This window comes from Diadema setosum, chromosome 22 (assembly GCF_964275005.1).
Source record: "Diadema setosum chromosome 22, eeDiaSeto1, whole genome shotgun sequence".
In the NCBI taxonomy this organism is placed as follows: Eukaryota; Metazoa; Echinodermata; class Echinoidea; order Diadematoida; family Diadematidae; genus Diadema; species Diadema setosum.
In genome coordinates this window covers 12,594,962-12,616,340 of record NC_092706.1, presented here as the reverse complement: position 1 = coordinate 12,616,340, position 21,379 = coordinate 12,594,962, and the positions used below count along the sequence as shown (strand labels likewise).

Here is a 21,379-nt window from a genome sequence, read left to right as displayed (position 1 = left end):
ACCTTGTTGAAACTCCTTGGTTTCCTTCTTCAGAAAGAGGAAGCGAGAGGCAAGGGAAAAAAACCTGTTAAAAGTCCACAAGGTGCCTTTTTGTCCCCAAAATGGCGCCGACGAAAGTTTAAAAACCAAGTCTTCTGAACGCTTCCTTATTTCTGTTCGCTATCACCTCAGCCCTAGCTCCCCGTCGGCCCCTAGTCCTCCAAAGCATAGACAAGGGCCAGGGGCAATCTCGTTAAACAAGTTAATTGGATCCTGTTGGTGTTAAACTCGGTTACTTCTTGAAGTGTAAGTGATAAAGTTTAGTATTGCCACTTTGTCTACAATCAGATGGTCTACTTCCCAGTTCGTCTTAACACCACTACGGCTAAACTCACTTGGTCTACTATGAATTTCTCTAATGCCCGTTTGGTCTACTTCTCACTTGGTCTAATGCCCAGTTTGGCTACTTATCGTTTCGTCTAATGACCAGATGGTCTAATTGCAGTCTTGTCTCCTTGGACTTTTTCCCATTTTGTCTAATAAACTGTGGGTATTAGCCAAAGTGGGTATAGCCCATCTAGGAGTAGACCAACTGGCAATGAGGCAATTCAACTAAATGTCATTAGACGAACTGATTTTAGACGAAACAGGATTAGACCATGTGGGTTGAGACTAATGGCTGTTATACAAAGTGGGAGTAGACCAAGTGACAGATCAACCGTGATAAACGTGATAAACTGACCTGTTTATCGAGACGCTCCACGCTGTTTCGTGTGTACTCCAATTCATGTCGAAGATCCTCCTGATACAGCGAGTCGGAAGAATTCGATCTCGTAGTTTGATCTGGAGGTATAAAACAGCATTGGGAGAGGCAAGATAAACAGACGAATAGACAGATAGACAGATTGACAGATAGACAGACAAAGAGATGGAGAGATAGTGTAAGAAAAAAAAAAAAGAAATTGAAAGGTGTAGAATACTGAAGAAAACAAATGGTGACAAACTGCATCGAACTTCTGCCGGAATGCAAAATGGCTTATTTCTTTGAGCATGTTGGGAACATCATCATGACATGAATGTATAAGAGGAACCATAATGAGAGATAATATATATGAACGCACATAAACACAAAAAGACACCCACACGTACACAAGCCAGCTTTATGTATTTTCGATCCATCTGCGCCAGTCTATATGCCTGTCTGGTATACCGTTCTATTTATCTATCTATCTCTCCATCGATCCATCCATCTCTATCTATCTATCCATCCATTTATCTATTCAAGATTGAATCAAAAATTGAATCTTGAATCTTGAATTAATCTATTCATCCATCTCTCCATGTATCCATCCATCTCTATCTATCTATCTCTCTCTCTCTCTCTATTTATCTATCCATCTATCTATGTATCTATCTATATCTCCATCTACCTAACTCTGTATATATCTTTCTATTCATTTATTTATGTATCTCTCCATTCATCCATCTAGCTATCTATCTATATATAGGGCGCCCTCTTTGATGTCGTACCGTTCGACAGCTGAGGAGCCGTGTAGCTTTGTCTCATGCGGCTCTCACCAACGAGTGGTTGGCGTGGTGCCAGCGTCAGGCTCCGATGTCTTGTCGCCGACGGATGGACCGTGCTGCGGCTAGCCGGAAAGTCGAAACTGTGCCGCTTGAACTGGCTGCCCTCGTCTTCCACTCCGTCGACGATCCTGTGGATGATGCCAAAAACGATGGCAGATGAAAAGAGACACAAAACCAATATTACCATTAAAGCTGAACCGTGGCGCGCGGTTGGTGCGTTGGTAAGTTTTCTTTGGCGTGTGTGCCATTTGGCACCTCCACGTCATTTAGCGAGTTTAACAACCTGGGACTGCTAATATTTGTCTTTCAACGGCGCAGTTCACTTGCATAGGTTGGTAGGTCAATCTTTTGTGACTTTCAAAAATGTCTTTTTTTCATATTCTGAGGTAGACACATAAAAATAATAGATACGATAAAATTGCATAAACTTGAGTAAAATAGAAATTTATAAATTAGCAAATGGTCTCTGACATGGGACTTTTGGGGTGAAGGAGGAAGTAATTACACGTATACAAATTGATGAGGCCATCATTAAAGCAAGCTCGTTTGAAAACAATTTCTGTTGAATCACTGGCGAAACGGAAATCGTTTACTTGTGATAAGTACTGACAAAATCAAGATAATGATTAATAACGACAGATGAATGATAAGCTTAATAAGCGAAGGAATACCAAACACTTGCATGATATCGTTAAAGTAATCACACGTCCTGCACATAGATATAAGGTAATTATACCGTGAGCGTCATGCTGCTACAATTCGTGATATGTCATATTATTGTTACAAATGAAGACTTGTTGTTGCTCGAAGCTCGGCAACACAAGTTAAGCTAGGCAGAAATATCGTGTACTTTAGTGACGAACATGTTAGTGAAAGGAATAAAAGATGCGTATGTTCGGAGGATGAAATCACGAAAATCAGACATTTTGATCGATCAATTCTCAATTCCCGCAATGATATGCATATATGGATTGATGTTTTTAGTTCGATTGAAATGAATGAATGAATGAATGAATGAATGCATGAATGAATGGATGAATGAATGAGTGAATGAAAAAAAAGTAAAGAAAGAATGATGCATTAATGAATGAATAAATGAATGAATGAATGAATGAAGAATGAATGAATGAATGAATGAATGAATGAATGAATGAATGAATGAATGAATGAATGAATGAGTGAATGAATGAATGAATGAATGAATGAATGAATGAATGAATGAATGAATTAGTAATTCCCTCATTTTCGTGGGATCATTATCTAAACATGAGCGTATCTATACCTTGGACTTAGATCAGGTGGTACTGATGTTGCGACTGAGTTGCTGACTTCCAGGAGCATATGTCTGTTCTCCATGTTGTCCTCCCCCGTGTCCGTGGACGAATCTTTCATCTGCTTCGACGTGCCGACCTCCTCCTCGTCGCGAACCTCCGAGATCGACGTCAGCCGCGTGTTGCGCCCGCTGTTGTTCGTCTCGCAGTACGAGTATTTCTCTTCGGCCTGCCGGAGAGTCGGCGGAACGACGCGATGAGTCGATGGAGGGACGGGGACAGAATGAAAGACGGTGAAACAAACTCCGTATTTTATTCTGCGTAATATTACTTAACGACAAACAATGATTAACATCTTTCGAAAGAGTGACGTCCCCGCACGGCTGTGGAGAAAACGAATGTCGAGTCATGATTCTCATCCGGAGATCGTCACCTGCCGGCTGTCTTTGAAATGGAGAATGAAGAAAGATTCACATTGGAAGAACGAAGGAGGAAAAGTCAAATCCACGACCTTTCCGTTTTGTTCCACGTAAAACACAATAATTCAAACATTCTATGCACATAAAATAACACAGTTATATATAGATAAGAAACCAACATTGACATCATCACCGGAAATCATATCTACGCGAGACACGTTCAAGAACTAATATCAACAACAGAAAAGAGAGATGTGCAGTCTATTCAATGCTTGAATCATTTGGTGCGTACGTCCATGTGCAGGTGGTTTGTGGCGTTGAAACGTGGGAAGTGACCAAAGGAAAAAAAAACGAAAAAAAAAGACTATGGTTTGAGTGAGGTGAGAATTGTTCGCATGCAGATTGCATTCGGTTGAGGTTTTGTCGAAATCAAGAGGCGCAGTGCTACCTTTGCTCTCTCTCTCTCGTTACAACCTCGGTGCTTTTTACCCTGTTCACTCACTACAGCCATAATTTTCTCGAGCCCAGCCAAGATTTTTGTGTCTTCGGTTTCTCTATATTGAATCCCCAGGCAAAAAAAAAAAAAAAAAAAAGGAACTAGAGAGAAAAAAAAAGGTGTTCATGCTCGTTACAAACTGACAGAGCGGGCAGGGAAGAACTAATGCACTCTACGTTGCGTCAGTTACCGGCGGGCAAGCATACTGGCCAGGTATGCTTACCCGAACTGACGCAAGTTTACTGAAAAAAAAAATGTATTGGAGACCAAAAGAAAAAAAAATCAATCAACTATATAAAAGTATCTATATTTTCTGTATCATAACCATTGCAAATCAAAAAAAAAAAAAAAAATAACCGTTCGGGGATTGGAAAGTATATAATATGAATGTAAAAGGTTCCAATAAGAGAAATAAAATTCTGAAAAAAATATGAATATGTATATATAAATTTATATACATACAAAAAAAGGTATGAAGATATATAGAACTGATAATAATCAGGAGGTAAAAAAAAATATATATATAAAAAATCAGATGCACTAGTCTATGCTGGCTGGTACGGCAGGCATTTTGGCTCTAGTGATATGGGAAAACTCACTCTTGCTCTTTTTCTCCACCGTCGGAGGAACTTCTTCATTTTCTGTGCTTTTTCGGCTGGGTAATCCAAGTCAGGCGGATTTTGAGTGGAGCTCCAAAATTGCTGAAAGAAGGTGAGCAATAGAGGCGGTGCCATACTAAACATGAGATGCTTTACATAATCTTCTCTCGTTCCTTTGTGTGTGTGTGTTTGTGTGTTTGTTTGTTTGTTTTTGTCTGTCGAAATCGTCGATTCCTGATTTATTGCTTTCAAATACCTTTTCCCTTTTTGTCTGCTCCATTTGGGACTGTAAGTACATCATATGATATAGTTTGACGTCTTTAAAAATGAAAAGAAATGAGAAATAGTGGCCCGAAAGAAACATGGCCTCTCTTGGTTTTTGTTTTCCACCATAGGTAGATACTCGCCCCCATAGAGACGAATATCGGTGAAACCTGCATTTTCATCCAGGCTTCGTCTTAATGGGCGTGGCACTTGGGAGGTGACCACGCCCACTATATATACCACAGGAGCTTTCGGGAGTTGTGTTTCCTTTACACTGAAGGCAATTGGTTAAGGATTGTAGTCAATGCAAGAAAGCGTGATCATAGAATGGACGTAATGCTTATAAAGGAAAACAGAAATGGCTGAGAAATGAAACATGATTTGAGGTCGCTTGACAAGTTGTGAAAGAGCTATAGGGGAGGAAAAAAGTATTGTTGCGACTCTTTGATTGCCATATAAAAAAAAAGTAAATGAAAACACGAGAGTAATGTTTTGCTCATCGTATCGTAAGAAGATGATTCAAAAGTGAGCTTTGCGTGGGGTTTGCACAGTATTATTAATAAGTTCCATACAAAGAGAGAGCAAAAAAGGAAAGAAAAAAAGAGGAAAAAAGAGAGGAGAGAGAGAGAAAAAAAGTTGATGGAAAGAGAAAGAAAACAAGAGACGTTGCTGCACATTTGTAACCTTAACAGGCAACTGTGAAGAACAGTTTTAATTCATTGATCATCGTAGGAAGCAAAAATGTTCCTGAAGATACACCCAAGAATCCTTTGCCTCAAGCAGTGGACACTCAACCTACGATCAGCTACATTATTACGACATTTGCATTTCCTATCTATCTTTTTAAGTAATACAACAAAACAGTTTTAAAATTGCATTCAAAATCCGCCCCTCCAGGCGCAATTGTCACATCATTTTGCATGATGATGAAATAATCCGATGTCAAACTAGAGATGGTCCATTCCAAGGCGAAGTTTCCTCGGAAATTGAAAGCTAAATATCGACGTATTTCAAACAGTCGCAAGATCGATAATTTTTTTTTTGTGTCATGCGAAGTGTTAATTATTGCTTGATATCATTATCATCAATATGAGCAGAATGGCATCATAATATGGCTGTATCTGCCTCTTCCTTTCAACGGCGGTATATATCCTTGGGCTGAGTTTTATTGCAGTTCCGCAGAATGATCGTGGAAGGCAAATCATCTGGAATAGTTGAATTCAATGATATTCTTCCTTTCTAACAACAGCAAAATGTGCGAAACTGTAATAGCCCTCAGCCGCATTTAGGAGCTGTTTGGCTTGAACAAAATTAAAATATTTTCGGAGTTATTTCTTATAGCAGTAGGCCTATAAATCACGAAAACGACAATCTCATGACCGTCATTTATTACGATCAGGTAAAACATTGGAACCAAGCAGATATTTAAGTTTCCGATTGCTCTGTCAGAATAAGAACTGAAATCCTGCATAAAATGCGTTGTTATATGGGGGTCAGATGCAAATCTGACTAAAATTGAATTGAATCACACAGGTACTACGGATGGTTGTCGTGGTGATAACCTTCGACCTCAAATCGAATGCAAAAGGTAGTTAATGCACACAGTCGTAGGTGAATGATTGGCTGACGATAAATATTGGATAGCAATGGAATTTGAGTGAATGCTCAAGGTTAGGATTCGGGATAAAAAAATCGTGCAGTATATGGTAGCAGAAAGATATGAGCAAGACAAAAAGAAGATTTTCTCTTTACATGACGGAATGATAATCGCTTTTTTCACAAGTAAGCATTGATATACTGGTGAAAAAAAATGACTGGGTTTGATCCTAACTTGTAAATTGAAAATAAATTGATTTAATTTGCTAACTGAATTATAATACAAATTGAATGAAATTAATTGATTTAGATTTTGGTTTGATATCTAATCCGTGTACTGCACATAATCGATTTTGCATTCGTCTATCGTAAATCGGTGTGTTAGCATATAGACTTTGTTTTGCTTTGTTTTGTTGTCTTTTTTTTTGTCGCTAAAAATACGATGATGGTAACATTACACTAAATTTTGGCATTTACCTGCATGAGTTCACAATTATTTTCATTATAGATGAGAGGAACCTACCATGTACTTCGAAAATCGCCTTTGCATTGGAGAATGAGTTCGATATTTAATTGGCAAAACGTACTTTTCTCCCAAAAATAAAGTTTGCGTCCTCTTTCATGTCTTTTGCGTCGTTTATCTATAGAGTTTGTCATATCTGACAGTCTATAACTCTTGAATCAGAGCAAACAAATAGTGCCAAATATGAAATTGACATTTCTCTTCTACAAGCCTTAACGTGTACTGACAATAACTATACTGAATTATCCATCGCACTTCTAAAAATAAGAATGGAACAATACCTGAAACATGATATCACTGTAAAGCGGTTGATATGGTACCATACGTATGAAAGATTTGGTGAAGTTTAAACTAGAAGGAAATAGCTCAGCGCCGCATGCGTGAATGGAATTGCGTCGCCATTAATGCAACAATGACTGAAAAAAAAATAGAATGGGAATGGTGAGAGTCTTTAGCTTTTGTCTTCATGTTCATCCTAAGGCAAGCGCATCTTACCTCTGAATCATATCCCTCACGGAGGTTAAAGGTCAAGTCGCGTGAAATCTCTTGCTGGAATTTGTTATGATACTCTGGATAGCTTGACAGGACCTCTAAAAGTTCATGTCTGAATAAGAAACACAAAAAACCGAAACAAAGTGACTTTAAGAAATATACTATAGAAAAAAGAGAACATCGAGTGCTTTGAGTAGTGGTCTGAATGAACAACCCATATCATGTATATCGAACATTTTTCCCCTTTGTGGGGCTTTAATACCCCAAATATTCAACTAGATATCGTTTTAGACTAAATGATTACTTGCGCTTTAAATTAACCTTGGCATCGACATTACGTTCTCAATGACAGTTCATGTAATAGGTGACGAAAGTCGTTACACCTATGCATTCTTTTTTTTTTTAAAGAAAAAACAAAACAAAATCCATTATTTCTTCTATACAATCTTGGAGGATAATCATTTCTAAAAATGTATATGTACACATTGTGATGTACACATTGTACAGCCTCTCATCGACATGACAATTTCTATACGCACGGATTACATAATTTTGGTGATTATCTGACATTCAGATGGTGCTGTTTTTTTTTTTTTTGTTAATCATTTTCTCTGTTGTGACATTAAAAAACAAACAACTTTATTTATTGAGCTACTACTGCTGTTATACAGTTTCTTTCTACTGGAAACAACTAATGCTGTGCTTTTAAATTACTGGGGAAGTCTTTCTTATAGCATCTTACTGCTGTCTTGCATAATACAAAAAAGGTAAAAACATTGCTTAATTGAACATTGTTACAACAAAAGAAGCTAACAAACGTGGATGCGATGACAGTGGTAAGTAGGATCCAAGAGCATAATTTATTCAGGTTTCAATAAGGCACATTCTGTTTATGAATATAAAGCCCTGTCCTCATCATTTATCATGGTTTTCATGATGAAGTTCGCTTCTTTCTTTGAACGGATACAGAAAAAGATGATGAAATAAGCTACGATTATTGCTAAGCTATGGATGGGTTCAAAGAATGACGTCACTTTGAGTACGTTACTTTATTTCTAATCTTAAGATTGATTCTGAGCACTACACGTGTAAAACATAGTTCCAAAATACGTGTTACGGATATCTTATTGTCGTATAATGATTAGACTGCGCAGCAATTAAAGACATACCGAGTCACCGACTGGAGGTCACAGTAGGTCAAAGCGTGGATGTCACCACTGGACTGAATGACGGTATCTGTGACGTAGAGGTCACAGCCGAAGAGGTCGCCCTTTCCTGGAGTCGATAAGAAAAAATATTCATAATATTCATTGAATCGGTGGAACCACCAATAAGTTCATGTCTATGTCTCAAAGTTCTTTGTACATGTGCTTCAAAAAGTCAGACAATTATGATATGATTCAAAGTGATGTGATTTTGACTATTCGTGCATTGACACGCAACCACTCAACAACATGGGATACTACATAAAAGAAAAAAAAATTATGTACAATCATTCCATGATATTCAAACATTTCATTTTATTTTCATTTAAATTTCCGACGAGAGTTTACAATATGACAATTGCATATAAACAAAGTAAAGTATGCAATGTAACTTTTGCATATTCAAATGAGATTTAAATGCAAGAAGACAGCACATAGTATGTGCTGTCTTCACAATATGCTTTATATCTTTGATGTGCCCTGAAAGATAGCCAGGTTTAAAGGGACCAATTTTATAGTTTTGGTTAAGATAGGGATTCATTTTTTTTCTTTTTGAAAGAAAATTAATGACCACTTATATGAAATACTAAAGAGCATACAATTCTAAGAGGTATTGAAAGTTTACCTGAAAATCGGTTTTGAAATGGCTGAGATATTCAAACAAAATGAGGTGCTATAATGTACGGTGGGACCCACCTTTTATTAGGACCACTTTGTTCTGCTATGTTCCTGGATATCGCGACGATTTCAAAACCAGTTTTCATCATGTAAACTTTCACTTTCTCTTAGAATTGTATGCTCTTTAATATTTCATTTTATGGTTTGATCTTGCACAAAGGTAAAGCCTGAATTCCCCCTATCTTAACCAAAACTATACCATCCCTATTTAAGTCTTGTTTGGGAACTTCGGATATTTCCATAGCTCTTCGGCAAAACTTGCAGGAAAGATAAACAAGTTCATTTTGGCGAGATTAACGAACTAATTATATTTGACAAATACAAAGAGAGTGCGTTTGATTTGCAAAGTGCTCAATGTGCGACAATCCAGGAACACAACCATTATGAGGATGAAATGTCAAGATAGGACACTCCTCTTATAATATTTCGCTTGAGTCCAATTTCTACACCCGATGTTCACAAAGTGTCCCGTTAGAGATTAGAGAACGCACTTTATAGGGCCTACGAATCGCAATACTAAACTACGGAGTTAAAATGTCTTCAAGATTGTCAAGGATGGAGGACTTAAAAAAAAGAAGAAGCAAAAATACAACTGAAGCAGACAAGTAAACCATAGAAGTAAATGAGCACCAAATTGATCGATGTTAAGTAGTAGCCACAATAAAAATCATGGACATACATGATCGAGGAGGATTCGAACCTCCGACCTTCTGATCACCGGACAAGCGTCTCATCAATTACCATTATAATCCATTATCCAGAAAACAACTCGACGCAAGAATTTCATTAATTTGAATACATATGCAGTACCCGCTGCATGATATAAGGATTAGAAACAGCACTGGCTGTCCGGCGGAAGTTCGATGGTCTAGTAGATAAGACGCCTGTCCTAATCAGGAGGTTGTCGGTTCGAATCATGCTCGGATATAGATATGACCATGATTTTTATCATATGTTCTACTACTAAACACTGATTAATTCGATGCTTATTAATGTCGACGCATAAGACAGTTTATTTCATCAATTCAGTTGTAATAAAAAAAAAAAAAACCATAAGCTTGGTAAATACAAAGGCGTGGAGAGTCATTATGTTACCTAAAATGGCGACCACCATGCCGTGTCTCAGAATCTCCATAGACCCGTTCAGCAAGAAGTAGATGACGTTGAGGGCGTCTCCCTGGTGCACAATGTATTCGCCTGGCGCGCAGAAACTCGTCTTTATCCGCAGCGACAGCGATCTGTGAGTATTGCAATGACATCAGCAAGAGAGGAAAACAAAACGAAGAAAGAGTCTGTTATTAACAGTGATTACAGTGTTGAAGCTAGACGAACACAAGTAGACCCAAAGAATATGGGATGATAATGGTGTTAGTGATATCAATGATGATAATGAAAACGATAATGATGATGGTATAGTGATAGTGATGATGATGATGAAAATAACAAGCATAATGACAACTATCATGGTATTATAGCTATGGTAGTACTGCGGCAGACCGTCAATGCGATTTAAGAGGATCAGGAGTTGCTTACAGTAATCGTGAACACCAGGTGAAAACCTAATGATTGTGATAATGAGGATTGTGATAGCAATAGTAGTGAAAATATAATAAAAATAATGATAATAATCATCACCATGATCATAATTGGGATGAGGCTCATCCACTGATATCCCCATTTGGCTGGGATAATGCCAGTATTGGCCTTTACACAGAAATCCTCGTTCTCAGCGCGTGCCTGAAAGTTCGCCTTTTTGTATTGTCCTCTGGTTATCGAATTCAAAACATCTCCATCAACATAGAATGACTGCCAGTAAACAGTGAGATGCATGCGTTGGGACTGAAATAGCATGGCTGTCGTGGTGCCAACTCGTTCGTGCGGGCCCGTTAGTTATGTTCTACTTCTATGGTTTTGACGCCACTATCTGGCGCAACTTTTTGGGTATCTCTATGTGCAAGACGTAGCCTTGAATAAATTCGTTACGTAGCGTACAGGGTTCAGGTAGAAGTATCAGTTACGAGGCCTTGTCGAAAGGCTATTTTGCTTGTCTTCGCAGTGACACCTTTTTCCTTTTTCACATACCTGAGGCAACCTTGGCTGGCATCAGCGAAGATAGGAAGAGCTAGAAATTCCTTGTGTAGGTGCATAGCAATGTCGGCTCGAAGCTCCTCGGGGAATGTCTGCAGCATCTAGATAACCGATTAAAACGTAACAAATAAAATAAATGACGTCATAATAACTGATGTAGACAGAGCTAGTCAAAATGGACGAAATATTCTGATCGCATTAACTTCATACATCAGAGCATTACATATGACAAATACACGCAAAGGCACATATCATTCAATTATTTTTTTGAATTTTGTTCTCGGTTTCCATTAAATAAAAGGCAATACAAATACAAAGTATATGTATATATTTGATAAATCATGTAATTGTTACAAGTACGTAAGCATTACATTGTATCATAAAGTTTAAAACAAAACACATGAACGGATGAATAGAAACAATGCATACTTTGCAATGGTAGCAAAAATAGACAAATACAAAGATTGAAAAGAGTGATCTACGGAAAAGGGGAATTTTTCAATAATGAATCTATATTCATGTGGATATGATTTTACGAAACAAATATTCATATGTTATGAGTTGATGTGTATACGAACATAACATACAAGACATGTTGTCAATGTCATTCACCACGAAATATAAAGTGAATCAAATAAATATTATATGGTTATATGATACAAACAATGTGGTGTAAATACTAGCATATATTATTATCATAATGTTTACAGGTGGAGATAGATTAATATGCCAACTCAAAAGTTCTTTTTCACAAAGATATGGATGCATATACTGAATTTTCATATTTGTATTTGTTATAGAACACATAAAACTGCACCTTATTTCTTCTATTCCTCTATTTTTGTGGGTCACCTTAACCAGTTGAACACAATGAACCTTCCTATAACACACACTTCCCACAGGCACTTGCCCAAGTATGCTCGGGACTAGTCTCGAACGGGTTGAGTGTGAGCCAACTATGCATGAGATAAAATGGTATGCTCAATGGTATCGTTTCTTTTTTTTTTTAATGTGAATCATTGCCATTTAAACAAAGTTTCACTTACCTCTGTGGTATCGATACCCATGTTAATTGACCACGATGTCATGAAGTACTCCTGCATCCGGGTCTTTAAGGCGGGTGGAATGTGGTGCGAGCGCACGAAGTCTTTCAGATCGCGTAGTTTGGTATGGTAGAGGGCGCGACGCGAGTACATGCGTTGGATTATGGCCGTCACGTTACCGAACACAGCGGCATGGCACAGTGCTACACAGATCGGGTGATAAAAATGAGACAACCGAACAAAAATCTTTGAGATTTGTCACTTAAAGAAGAAATCAACCCTAACAATAACTAAACTTCAAAAGAAAGAGAAAAAACATTCCTACAGAACGATACAAAAATGACAACAAATCGGATAAGAAATAAGGAGGGTATGACATTTTGAAATTTCATATTTTTCGGAAAACATTTCTTGACCATTCCTTAAGAATATTCAAATGTGAGAGTTGATGATGTCATACCTTCACAATTTTTCATGTATGCCATGCATAAAATTTCTGAAGAATTGTATTTTTAGCTAATTCAAGTACAGGCATGTTATAATACCGAGATAAATCAGAATCAACATTTGTTCTTTTTCACTTTGGGGGTTTCAAGGCAGGTTTTATCTTCATACAGCAGAATATTTTCGTCATTTCTGTATGTGAAATGAATAAGAAATTGCGAAAACATGACATCGTCAACTTGCTCATTTGAATATTCATAAGGACTGGTCAAGAAATGTTTTCCGAAAAAAATGTGAAATTTCAAAATGCCATACATTCCTTATTTCTTATCCGAGTTTTTTTCTTTTTTGTCATTTTTGTGTCGTTCTGAAAGGAATATTTTTCTCTTCCTTTTAAAGATTATTCATTTTGGAGTGGATGACATCTTTAAATTTGATTTGCCCTTATCCTATCAGGCAGATAAAAACGGTTAGTATATTTTAGAGACAGAATACTTCTGTATGCATTTCATCAACAACAATTTCAGTGTTTTAAAAAAAAGATGCTTCGTGAGGTTAAGCCATCTACTTTGAAGCGTATACCCCCTACGGGCTGAAAGAAATGCAAATGAATGATATCAAAGTGAGCTTTATGTGAGCACAGGCGATAGGTGGCGAAAAGACTTTGGCAGATCTTTTTCCCTCCCTCGACAATATGACCAGCATGAACAAATTCCAGAATGTTGTTGAGATATGATCATTCAGGAACGCGAAGCCGACATCACGAATGCAGAACCTATAGCTCCCACGAACATGACGAGAATGGTTGATGCCTCATATTGGTAAATAATTCTCTGTGGAGACTCGTGCCCAAAATACAATTTTCAAAAAAAAAAAAACCCTCTCTGAAATACGCCAAAGACTCAATATCTCTTCTGTTTCATATCAAAGCAAATCACTAACTTATATCCGTTCAGTTCGAAGACTTGCAAGTGGGTCCTTCAGCTGAAACTCCGCTCAAAATGTCTTTAACCCTTTTTGTGCTAAGGAGTCAAACGTGCACAAATTTCGCCCACATTTTTATAGGCAAGAAATTAGTGTGGCACGCAGATGAAGAGAGATTCTGCGTTCGCCATCACTCCAGGTTTGCGCATGTTTTGTGAAACTACAACAAAACAAAAAAATAGTATCGCGTTAGTTAATTCAACAAAAAGCATCTTGGCTCTCCAAATGCGATGCCATTTATAAAGGTATCGTCCCCGTCATTAACAATAACAATAACAGCAACAACTACTACAAAATCATCAGCTTTGATCAAACTGCTTTTGTTGATTTTTTTTTTCACTATCTTTGTCGCGGCCAGGCGTTGGAGATTTATTCCAATATCTTTATGTGTGATATAATAATAAGGTCTTCTTTATCCAGGGCAGCCTCTTGAGTGTTGCCACTGCTCTACCAGAGGGCTCTGCCTTTAATATTACCCCAGCGTTGCCAGGTAACCATTTATTCACCTGGTCGGAGAGGGACATGGTGGGTAAAAACGTCTTGTCCATTAATCTGGGCGGGAATTGAACTCGGGTCGCCCGATTGGAAGTCTGGAGTCTTAGCCAAGATGCCACAGCGCCTCTACATAATCCATTTTACTTACAATTGATACAAGATAGTGTGAGACCCACAGATCTTGAATGCACAACCTACCTCCCAGGAACATGACGAGAATGGTGAAGATCTTCTCCGTGTTGGTATTGGCTGACACGTTGCCGAAGCCCACACTGGTGAGGCTGCTGAGGGTGTAGTACAGGGCCGTGATGTAGATGCTGTCGTTGTAGGGGAGCGATCTGTTGTGTACCGGCATCTTCAGCTGATCACCAAGCTCATTTATCCAGCCTTGGAATTCAGAGGGGGAAAAAAAAAGAAGGGAAACTGTGAGGAAAACAAGGATAGGATTAAGGAAAACAATCGACGATCAAATGAAAATCAGAAGAGCTATGATAATCAGAAGAGCAATGATAATGATACTAATGATAAATGATGTTGATGATTATTATGTTGATGAAGATAATGACGATGATGACGATAATGACGATGATGACGACGATGATGATGATAGTGATGATGACGATAATGATGATGATGTTGATGATTATGAGGATGATGATGACGATGATGACGATGATGATGATGATAATGGTGATGTCTTTATCCAGTCCCAGGGAAGCCTTCAGTGTTTCCATAGCTCTTCCAGAGAACTCTGGCATTATTATTACCTCATCACCAGGTTCCCATATGCTTGGGTCAAAAAGGACATGTTGGACTTGAAGTCGGGACCTTCAGCCAAAAGACATGAATCTTTTCCATTATACCACAGTGCCTACATCAGGATGATGATTATAGTTGCTTTTTTTGTAGTAGGTGTAACATAATTTTGATATGGATAATAATAGAGTAATAGCAATAGGAACAAGGTCAATACTACACGTATCACTTGATACTATAAGTGTCAGCACTGCTCCTTGAAAGCATGGCCAGCCTCTCGTTTAAATCAGCTTCAAAGTACGACTAATCTTAAAATAAAAATGCTTAAAAACAGCAATAGTTACAGGATCAGAATATAATCTGATTTGTGTGTGTGTGTGTGTGTATGTCAGAACTTAAATGACTTCTCAGGATTTGAGCGATATGAGCGAGTTTTTATTCAACATCAACTTGGTGGTCAACTGGACAAAAAACAACAACAACAGCAACAAAGGAATGAAAAGAAAAGAGAGTTTCTTATGGCACTGGACTACAAAGGATAGAGTAAATTTGACATTTCCCACTTGTAAATAAGATTACAAGTAGTTGAATATGTATTTTAACTGACAGAAAATTTAGATCTTGGCGTTGACATGATTCGGAAGGAGATTTGGCACCTATACGCATGATTGGGATTTTACTTAAATCCTACTGACCAGGGGGGTGTTTCATCAACGTTTGTCAGCGCTGACAATTTCAGCAAAATCCTTGGTTTTGATTGGCTGAGATGCTCTGGTCACTGACTGTTACTATGGTGATTGTCAGCGATGACAACTTTTTGCGCTGACAAACGTTGATGAAACACCCCCTGAACAAAGGAGGGTCTATGGAAAATACACATTGTAGCATTTTCACTTCGACGTGAAGGAGTTAATCCCTTTAGGTTTTTGAGTAGGAAATATGGTATGACAAAACTCATGTATCCGCCTACCGAGATCCCATCCCTCTTCGTTCCGTTTCAGTTCCTGTCGACCAATCACAAACCAGATACAAGCGAGCCAATGAGCGAGTAGAGCAAAGGCGAGCATGAAGAACGTAAGTACGATGGCGCTGTACTGCGAGTAGCGCTCGATCTTGTTGAGAAGGCGAAGCAAGCGTAGTAACCTTGCCAATTTGATGAGTTGAATTGTGTCCAGCTGCTAGGAAAAAGGAATGAGGACAAACACAAAATTAATGGCTTACGCTCTCAACTCTCTTTGAAATTCCATGACCGTCATATCCAATTTTGATAAAGGTTCTATCATTCTGTTTGTTTACATTTCATCCAATTCATTACAGACAACTTCAATTTGTCCTGGAACTAAGCCTAACACGAAGGTAAAGTCAGCAAATCAAGTATTTCGTTGACGTAGACTTGTGTCACCTGTATTCACGAGTTTACTTCTGCAATGAGAAATATTGAACCAGAACCACTCATTCATGTGGAACTATAAATTATCTTCATATGTTTTACGCACATTCCTCGTATTATATCATAATTATCATATCATATTTCTATCCGTCCAATCTTATCATGAACACAATGTTAAAACTTATGACCTCTTGTAATTATGAAAAAAAAATAATTGTATATCTGAGCATCCTTTCTGGCGAAAAGAAATACGACATTTTTTTTTATTATTCACATATGTAATTAAACAAAAAACTTAGGAATTACTGACTGCTGAAATTTGCACTTACAGACGGTTACAAAATAAAGCATCTCGTCATTACGATATTGATGACTGTTACATGATTTTTCAATCTGTTATAACTATTATGATGACAACGATGAAGATGATGATAAATGCTAACGCTGTTGTGACTTGTCAAAAGCGTATCATTTTAGTATAAAAGCAAATCATGGTGGAATTCCGATAATTAGGCCTATACTCACCTGTAACTTTAACGTGAGAATCAATAGATCGAAAGGAACGGCTGCTAACAAGTCTATAAAGAACCAACTTCGTAGGTAGTTTATCGCTATAGCTCTTGCCTCGTAGACTACCTTCCCCGATTTACTCACGTACGTCGTTCGAAAGTTGATACCCACATCTAGGTAGAGAAAATCAAGGCAAGAAGGCACGATAGTGTAAAAATACCGATTACTGATCACTGATTTTCACAAGTTTCAATACCTACCAAAGTGTCCTTTTTAAAGGGATGGTATAGTTTTGACTGAGATGGAGGATTCAGATTTTAACTTTGTCCAAGACAATTAGAAACCATTGATGAAATATTACAGAGCAGTATTTCAATTCTGAGAGGAATCCAAAGTTTGTTTGATGAAAATTGGTTTTGAAATGGCTGAGATATCCAAAACAAAGTAAAACAAAGTGCTCCAATAAAGGTGAGTCCCAACTTTTATTAGGTCCGCTTTGCTTTTGGATCTATCTCTGCCATTACAAAACCAATTTTCATCAAATAAACTTTGAATTCCTTTTAGAATTTGATGCTCTCTCAGACTTCATACGAGGTTTCTCATTAACTCACAAAAAAGTGGAAACATGAAGCCCCATCTGAACCAAACTAAACTATCCCTTTAAGGTCGAAACTAAGTCTGTCCGTTTGCTAACAGAATACGTTGAATGTGTAAAGTTTGTTGATTGTGAGTAAATAGTTTTTAAAATAAGTAGACATGTTGGGCTATCATTCTCGTGTTTGCTTGTTGTTTTTTTATCAAACCCTAACAAAACTTTCTGGTTGTTTGTTGAATGATGCAAGTTAAGCTCTTCCTGTTTCATGTTTTTATATTTTTATTTTAGGGCAAAAAAAAAGAAAAAGTTCGAACAGTTTGTTTAACCTTGACCTGAAAACATCCCTCTCTAATTCTTTACAGTGTTTCATGGTACTATAGATTTGATCTCGCCTTTGGAAAAAAAAAGTCAAAGAGCACACATCATATAACAAAATAAAAAACCTCAACTTAAATAAAAAGATGTTGATAAAATTACATTGAACGGGAGCTATACATACTTTTTCAATGCCATTGCTTTTCAGATTTCTATGCAAAATTTGACATAATCCAATCTCCCTTGTTGCAGTTGGTACTGTAGGAGTACAAGATACAATGGCAAGCAAAAATCAAAACTAAACATGACTAAAGTTCCTCTCCTTCTTGAAATTTGTATTTTCACCATATCATCATAATAGCTCTACGGACGCAACTATATGAGTAGGGAAAAACTTTATGAATGAATAAGTAAACCGTGAATTAAATGTCTATTTTGATCTAATGAAAAAAACAAAGGTGACTGACCTAGAATGAAAATAACTTCTATCGTGACATCGAGAATGGTGAGGACCATTAACGTTTCTTTCGCGTTTTGCACGGCTGCGTTGAAGGGCACGACTATGGCAATGTAGAGGGTAGCAAGTAGCACGCACCAGTCCCACACCGATTTCATGATACTGTAGTGTAGTACGATGAACCGTGATTTCTTCATGGCGGCCACCTTGTACTCTGGTAGTACTGTTGATTTGGGGGAGAGTAAACCCTGGAAGAAACACAGAACTCGTGTATCACTATCAGCTCCCTCAATCAAACACTAATGCTTTTAAATTTTCCTTTATTCAAGTGGAGTCACTCATTTATCTAACACATCTGCTCACCACGATAATATCTACAACAACCAATCCAACACATCAGCACGGTTTGAAGAATATCGCAAAATCAAATCAAAAGTTATGATTTTTTTTTTCAAAGTTTTGGTGCAGCATATTTTAGCATATTGACCTGGCCTTTGATCCCATGACCCTAAAATTCCCAAGAGAATCACTGTCAGGCAGTACATGCATAAATATTGTTCTAAGTTTCATACACAGCTTTCATACACTAAATTTCAAGAAAATCCTTCAGGCATTAATGAGGGATATAGTGAGGAGTTGACCTTGACCTTTGACCCCATGACCGCCAAAATTCACAAGATAGCCACTGCCAGTCGGTACATGCACAACATATACTAGGTTGTATGAAGAATTGTGGAATTCTCGCTTTGTATTTTCCTTATATCGTTGTACATACGTGGAGTCACGAACTGCAGTAGCCTTCTTAGCTAGCAATGGCGGCACTGAAACTGTATAGATGCATAACTTTTCAAAAGATTGTCCAAGTTCATTCAAATTTTGCTGATGTGTTCTTCAATATCGCTACATCCACTCAATCCACATGTTTATTTGAGCTTCATTACACTTTAATGCAAATAGAACTGACAGCAACCTACGCTGTTGATTTTGAGTTTCCTCTTCTTTTTCTTCTCTTGCTCCTTAAGATGACCCGAGAGGTGGTAGAGCACCGCCCGACTTCTCCGTCTGTTGTAGTTGTAGTTCGATGGTAGATCATTGAGGTAGTTATTTTCCGACCCTTCGTCGTCGTCATCGTATGACCCCTCCCCTATAATGGGAGTGGTTTAAAAGAGGAGAGAAAAGACCCGAAGAGATGTGATAGCTGGCGTATGGGCCCTCCCCTGATGGGCGTGGTTTAACAGAGGTGAGAGAAAAGTCATGAAAAAATGTGACGGCTGGCGAATTCCTTATAGTACCATTATCATGAACATTCAAGGCAACGTACATACAGACAATGATCTGCGACTCCTGTGCATTCTTGAAAAAAAAAGGCAACATGAGTCGACCATACATTGCTGGCATAAATTTCAAGTAAACGAAGGATAATTTAGCAGAGGGAGTGACAGGATCAAAAATCACACCACCATTTCGAAAACAAAATATTCGCGACCATTCAAAAAATATTACACTTTACTTCTTGTCTGTACTGAAACGGTAATGTATTCACAGGTGGACAAATGATGCGATATATGTAGGTATCACGTAAGTTTCCGCTAAAAAAGTAAACGGAATGACGACGAAATGGATGGGTGTGTGTCAGAAAGTCATAAGCATAGAGCTTTGCAGGAAACAAACAAAAGACATAAAATTATGACAATATTCTTCCCCCTTCACCTTCAGCCCCCTCTTCAGCACAACAAACAAGACCATCTATCACGATCATCATCATCATCATCATCATCGCCATTATCATCGTCGTCATCATCATCACCCTTGTGGATACAGTCACTATCGTCACCACCATCCCCATCACCACTACCAGCACACATCACAACCATCATCTCCATCACCACTACCACCACTACCACCATCATCACAACAACCATCTCCATCACGACAAGTACTACCACTACCACCATCCCCATTACCACTATCATCATCACCACCACCACACAACCGTCAACACTATAGCATCATAACCACCATCTCTATCACGACTACTACCACTATCGCATCGCCCATCACCGCTACCACCGTCATCACCACCACCACCACACAATTAACCGTCATCACTACCATCACAACCACCATCTCCATGGCGACTACTACCGCCACACCATCCCCATCACCACCCCAATCATAACCATAGTTACAGCCACCACTACCATCGTCACCATCACCACCACCATCACCACCACCACTGCCACGCCCCTCGCGGCTTTCCCCTTAACCATCATCACTTATACCTTCCTACCATCTTCATCGAGTGAGGCCATCTTTGTCTTTGTAATGTCCTTGTGGGACGCAAGGAAGAGGACCACTTCTCCCTTTTCATTTTTGATCGGCACAATATCCAGAAGGCACCAGAATGGCGTTACTGTCAGATGGACGAACAAAGGATGAAAAATAGAGGAAAAGTAAGGTGCAGATCATGACATCACGAAGTTAAACGTTTAGAAACTTGTTAGGCTCTTTACAGAATCTTTCCTTTTAGCTCATCATCTATGCAATGTGTAACGTCTAATCGACCACCGTTATTACTGGACAACGTCATTATACTGTGCCCTGTAGAAAAAAAAAAACCCCGTACAAACTGGATTAAAATCCTGAAAGCAATTTAGCAGAATTGAGTCACTATCTTTACCTTTCGAAAAAAACAAAAACAAAACGTGAAAATAAAAGGGCAGTTTGATTTTGTTCTGGTAGTTTGATTACTTATGGCAACCACTCTATTCTGAAAAGGACTTCAAGAGTGTAAAAACGTCTGGAGGCGACGATCTTGAAAACCAGCACGTACAAACTGGACTAAAATCCCGAAAGCAATTTAGTAGAATTGAGTCACTATCTTTACCTTTCGAAAAAAAAAAAAGACCCGTGAAAATAAAAGGGCAGTTTGATTTTGTTCTGGTAGTTTGATTACTTATGGCAACCACTCTATTCTGAAAAGGATTTCAAGAGTATAAAAATGTCCGGAGGTGACGATCTTGAAAACCAGCTACTGAGTATAACTGCCAAACCTAGGGAGACGGATTTGAAGTTTAGGTTTTGAATGTGAAAGGGACAGGATGTTCACTTACAGTCTTTTTTCCTGAAGAGGGCTTCTGTCTTGAGTTCCTCTTTGCTCTCCAGCGACGTTTCGATAAGCGTGATCTTTTCT

The 21,379-nt window shown here is 38.2% G+C and overlaps 1 protein-coding gene across 1 annotated transcript in view; it reads right to left on the bottom strand.

Moving 5' to 3' along the window:
• LOC140245413 (voltage-gated delayed rectifier potassium channel KCNH8-like) overlaps positions 1–21,379 on the bottom strand; it is a 202,624-nt gene that overhangs the window by 1,004 nt on the left and 180,241 nt on the right. Inside the window, exons 3-18 of the mRNA XM_072324990.1 lie at positions 21,300–21,379; positions 20,477–20,599; positions 19,161–19,330; positions 18,197–18,434; positions 16,835–16,992; positions 15,890–16,094; positions 14,362–14,550; positions 12,244–12,443; positions 11,192–11,298; positions 10,205–10,347; positions 8,396–8,501; positions 7,230–7,338; positions 4,352–4,453; positions 2,849–3,066; positions 1,510–1,694; positions 722–822 (exon numbers count right to left, since the gene is read on the bottom strand). The exon at positions 21,300–21,379 is cut by the window's right edge and continues 27 nt beyond it. Coding sequence (XP_072181091.1) covers positions 722–822; positions 1,510–1,694; positions 2,849–3,066; positions 4,352–4,453; positions 7,230–7,338; positions 8,396–8,501; positions 10,205–10,347; positions 11,192–11,298; positions 12,244–12,443; positions 14,362–14,550; positions 15,890–16,094; positions 16,835–16,992; positions 18,197–18,434; positions 19,161–19,330; positions 20,477–20,599; positions 21,300–21,379 — 2,434 coding nt within the window. The remainder of the gene's footprint in view (positions 1–721; positions 823–1,509; positions 1,695–2,848; positions 3,067–4,351; positions 4,454–7,229; positions 7,339–8,395; positions 8,502–10,204; positions 10,348–11,191; positions 11,299–12,243; positions 12,444–14,361; positions 14,551–15,889; positions 16,095–16,834; positions 16,993–18,196; positions 18,435–19,160; positions 19,331–20,476; positions 20,600–21,299) is intronic.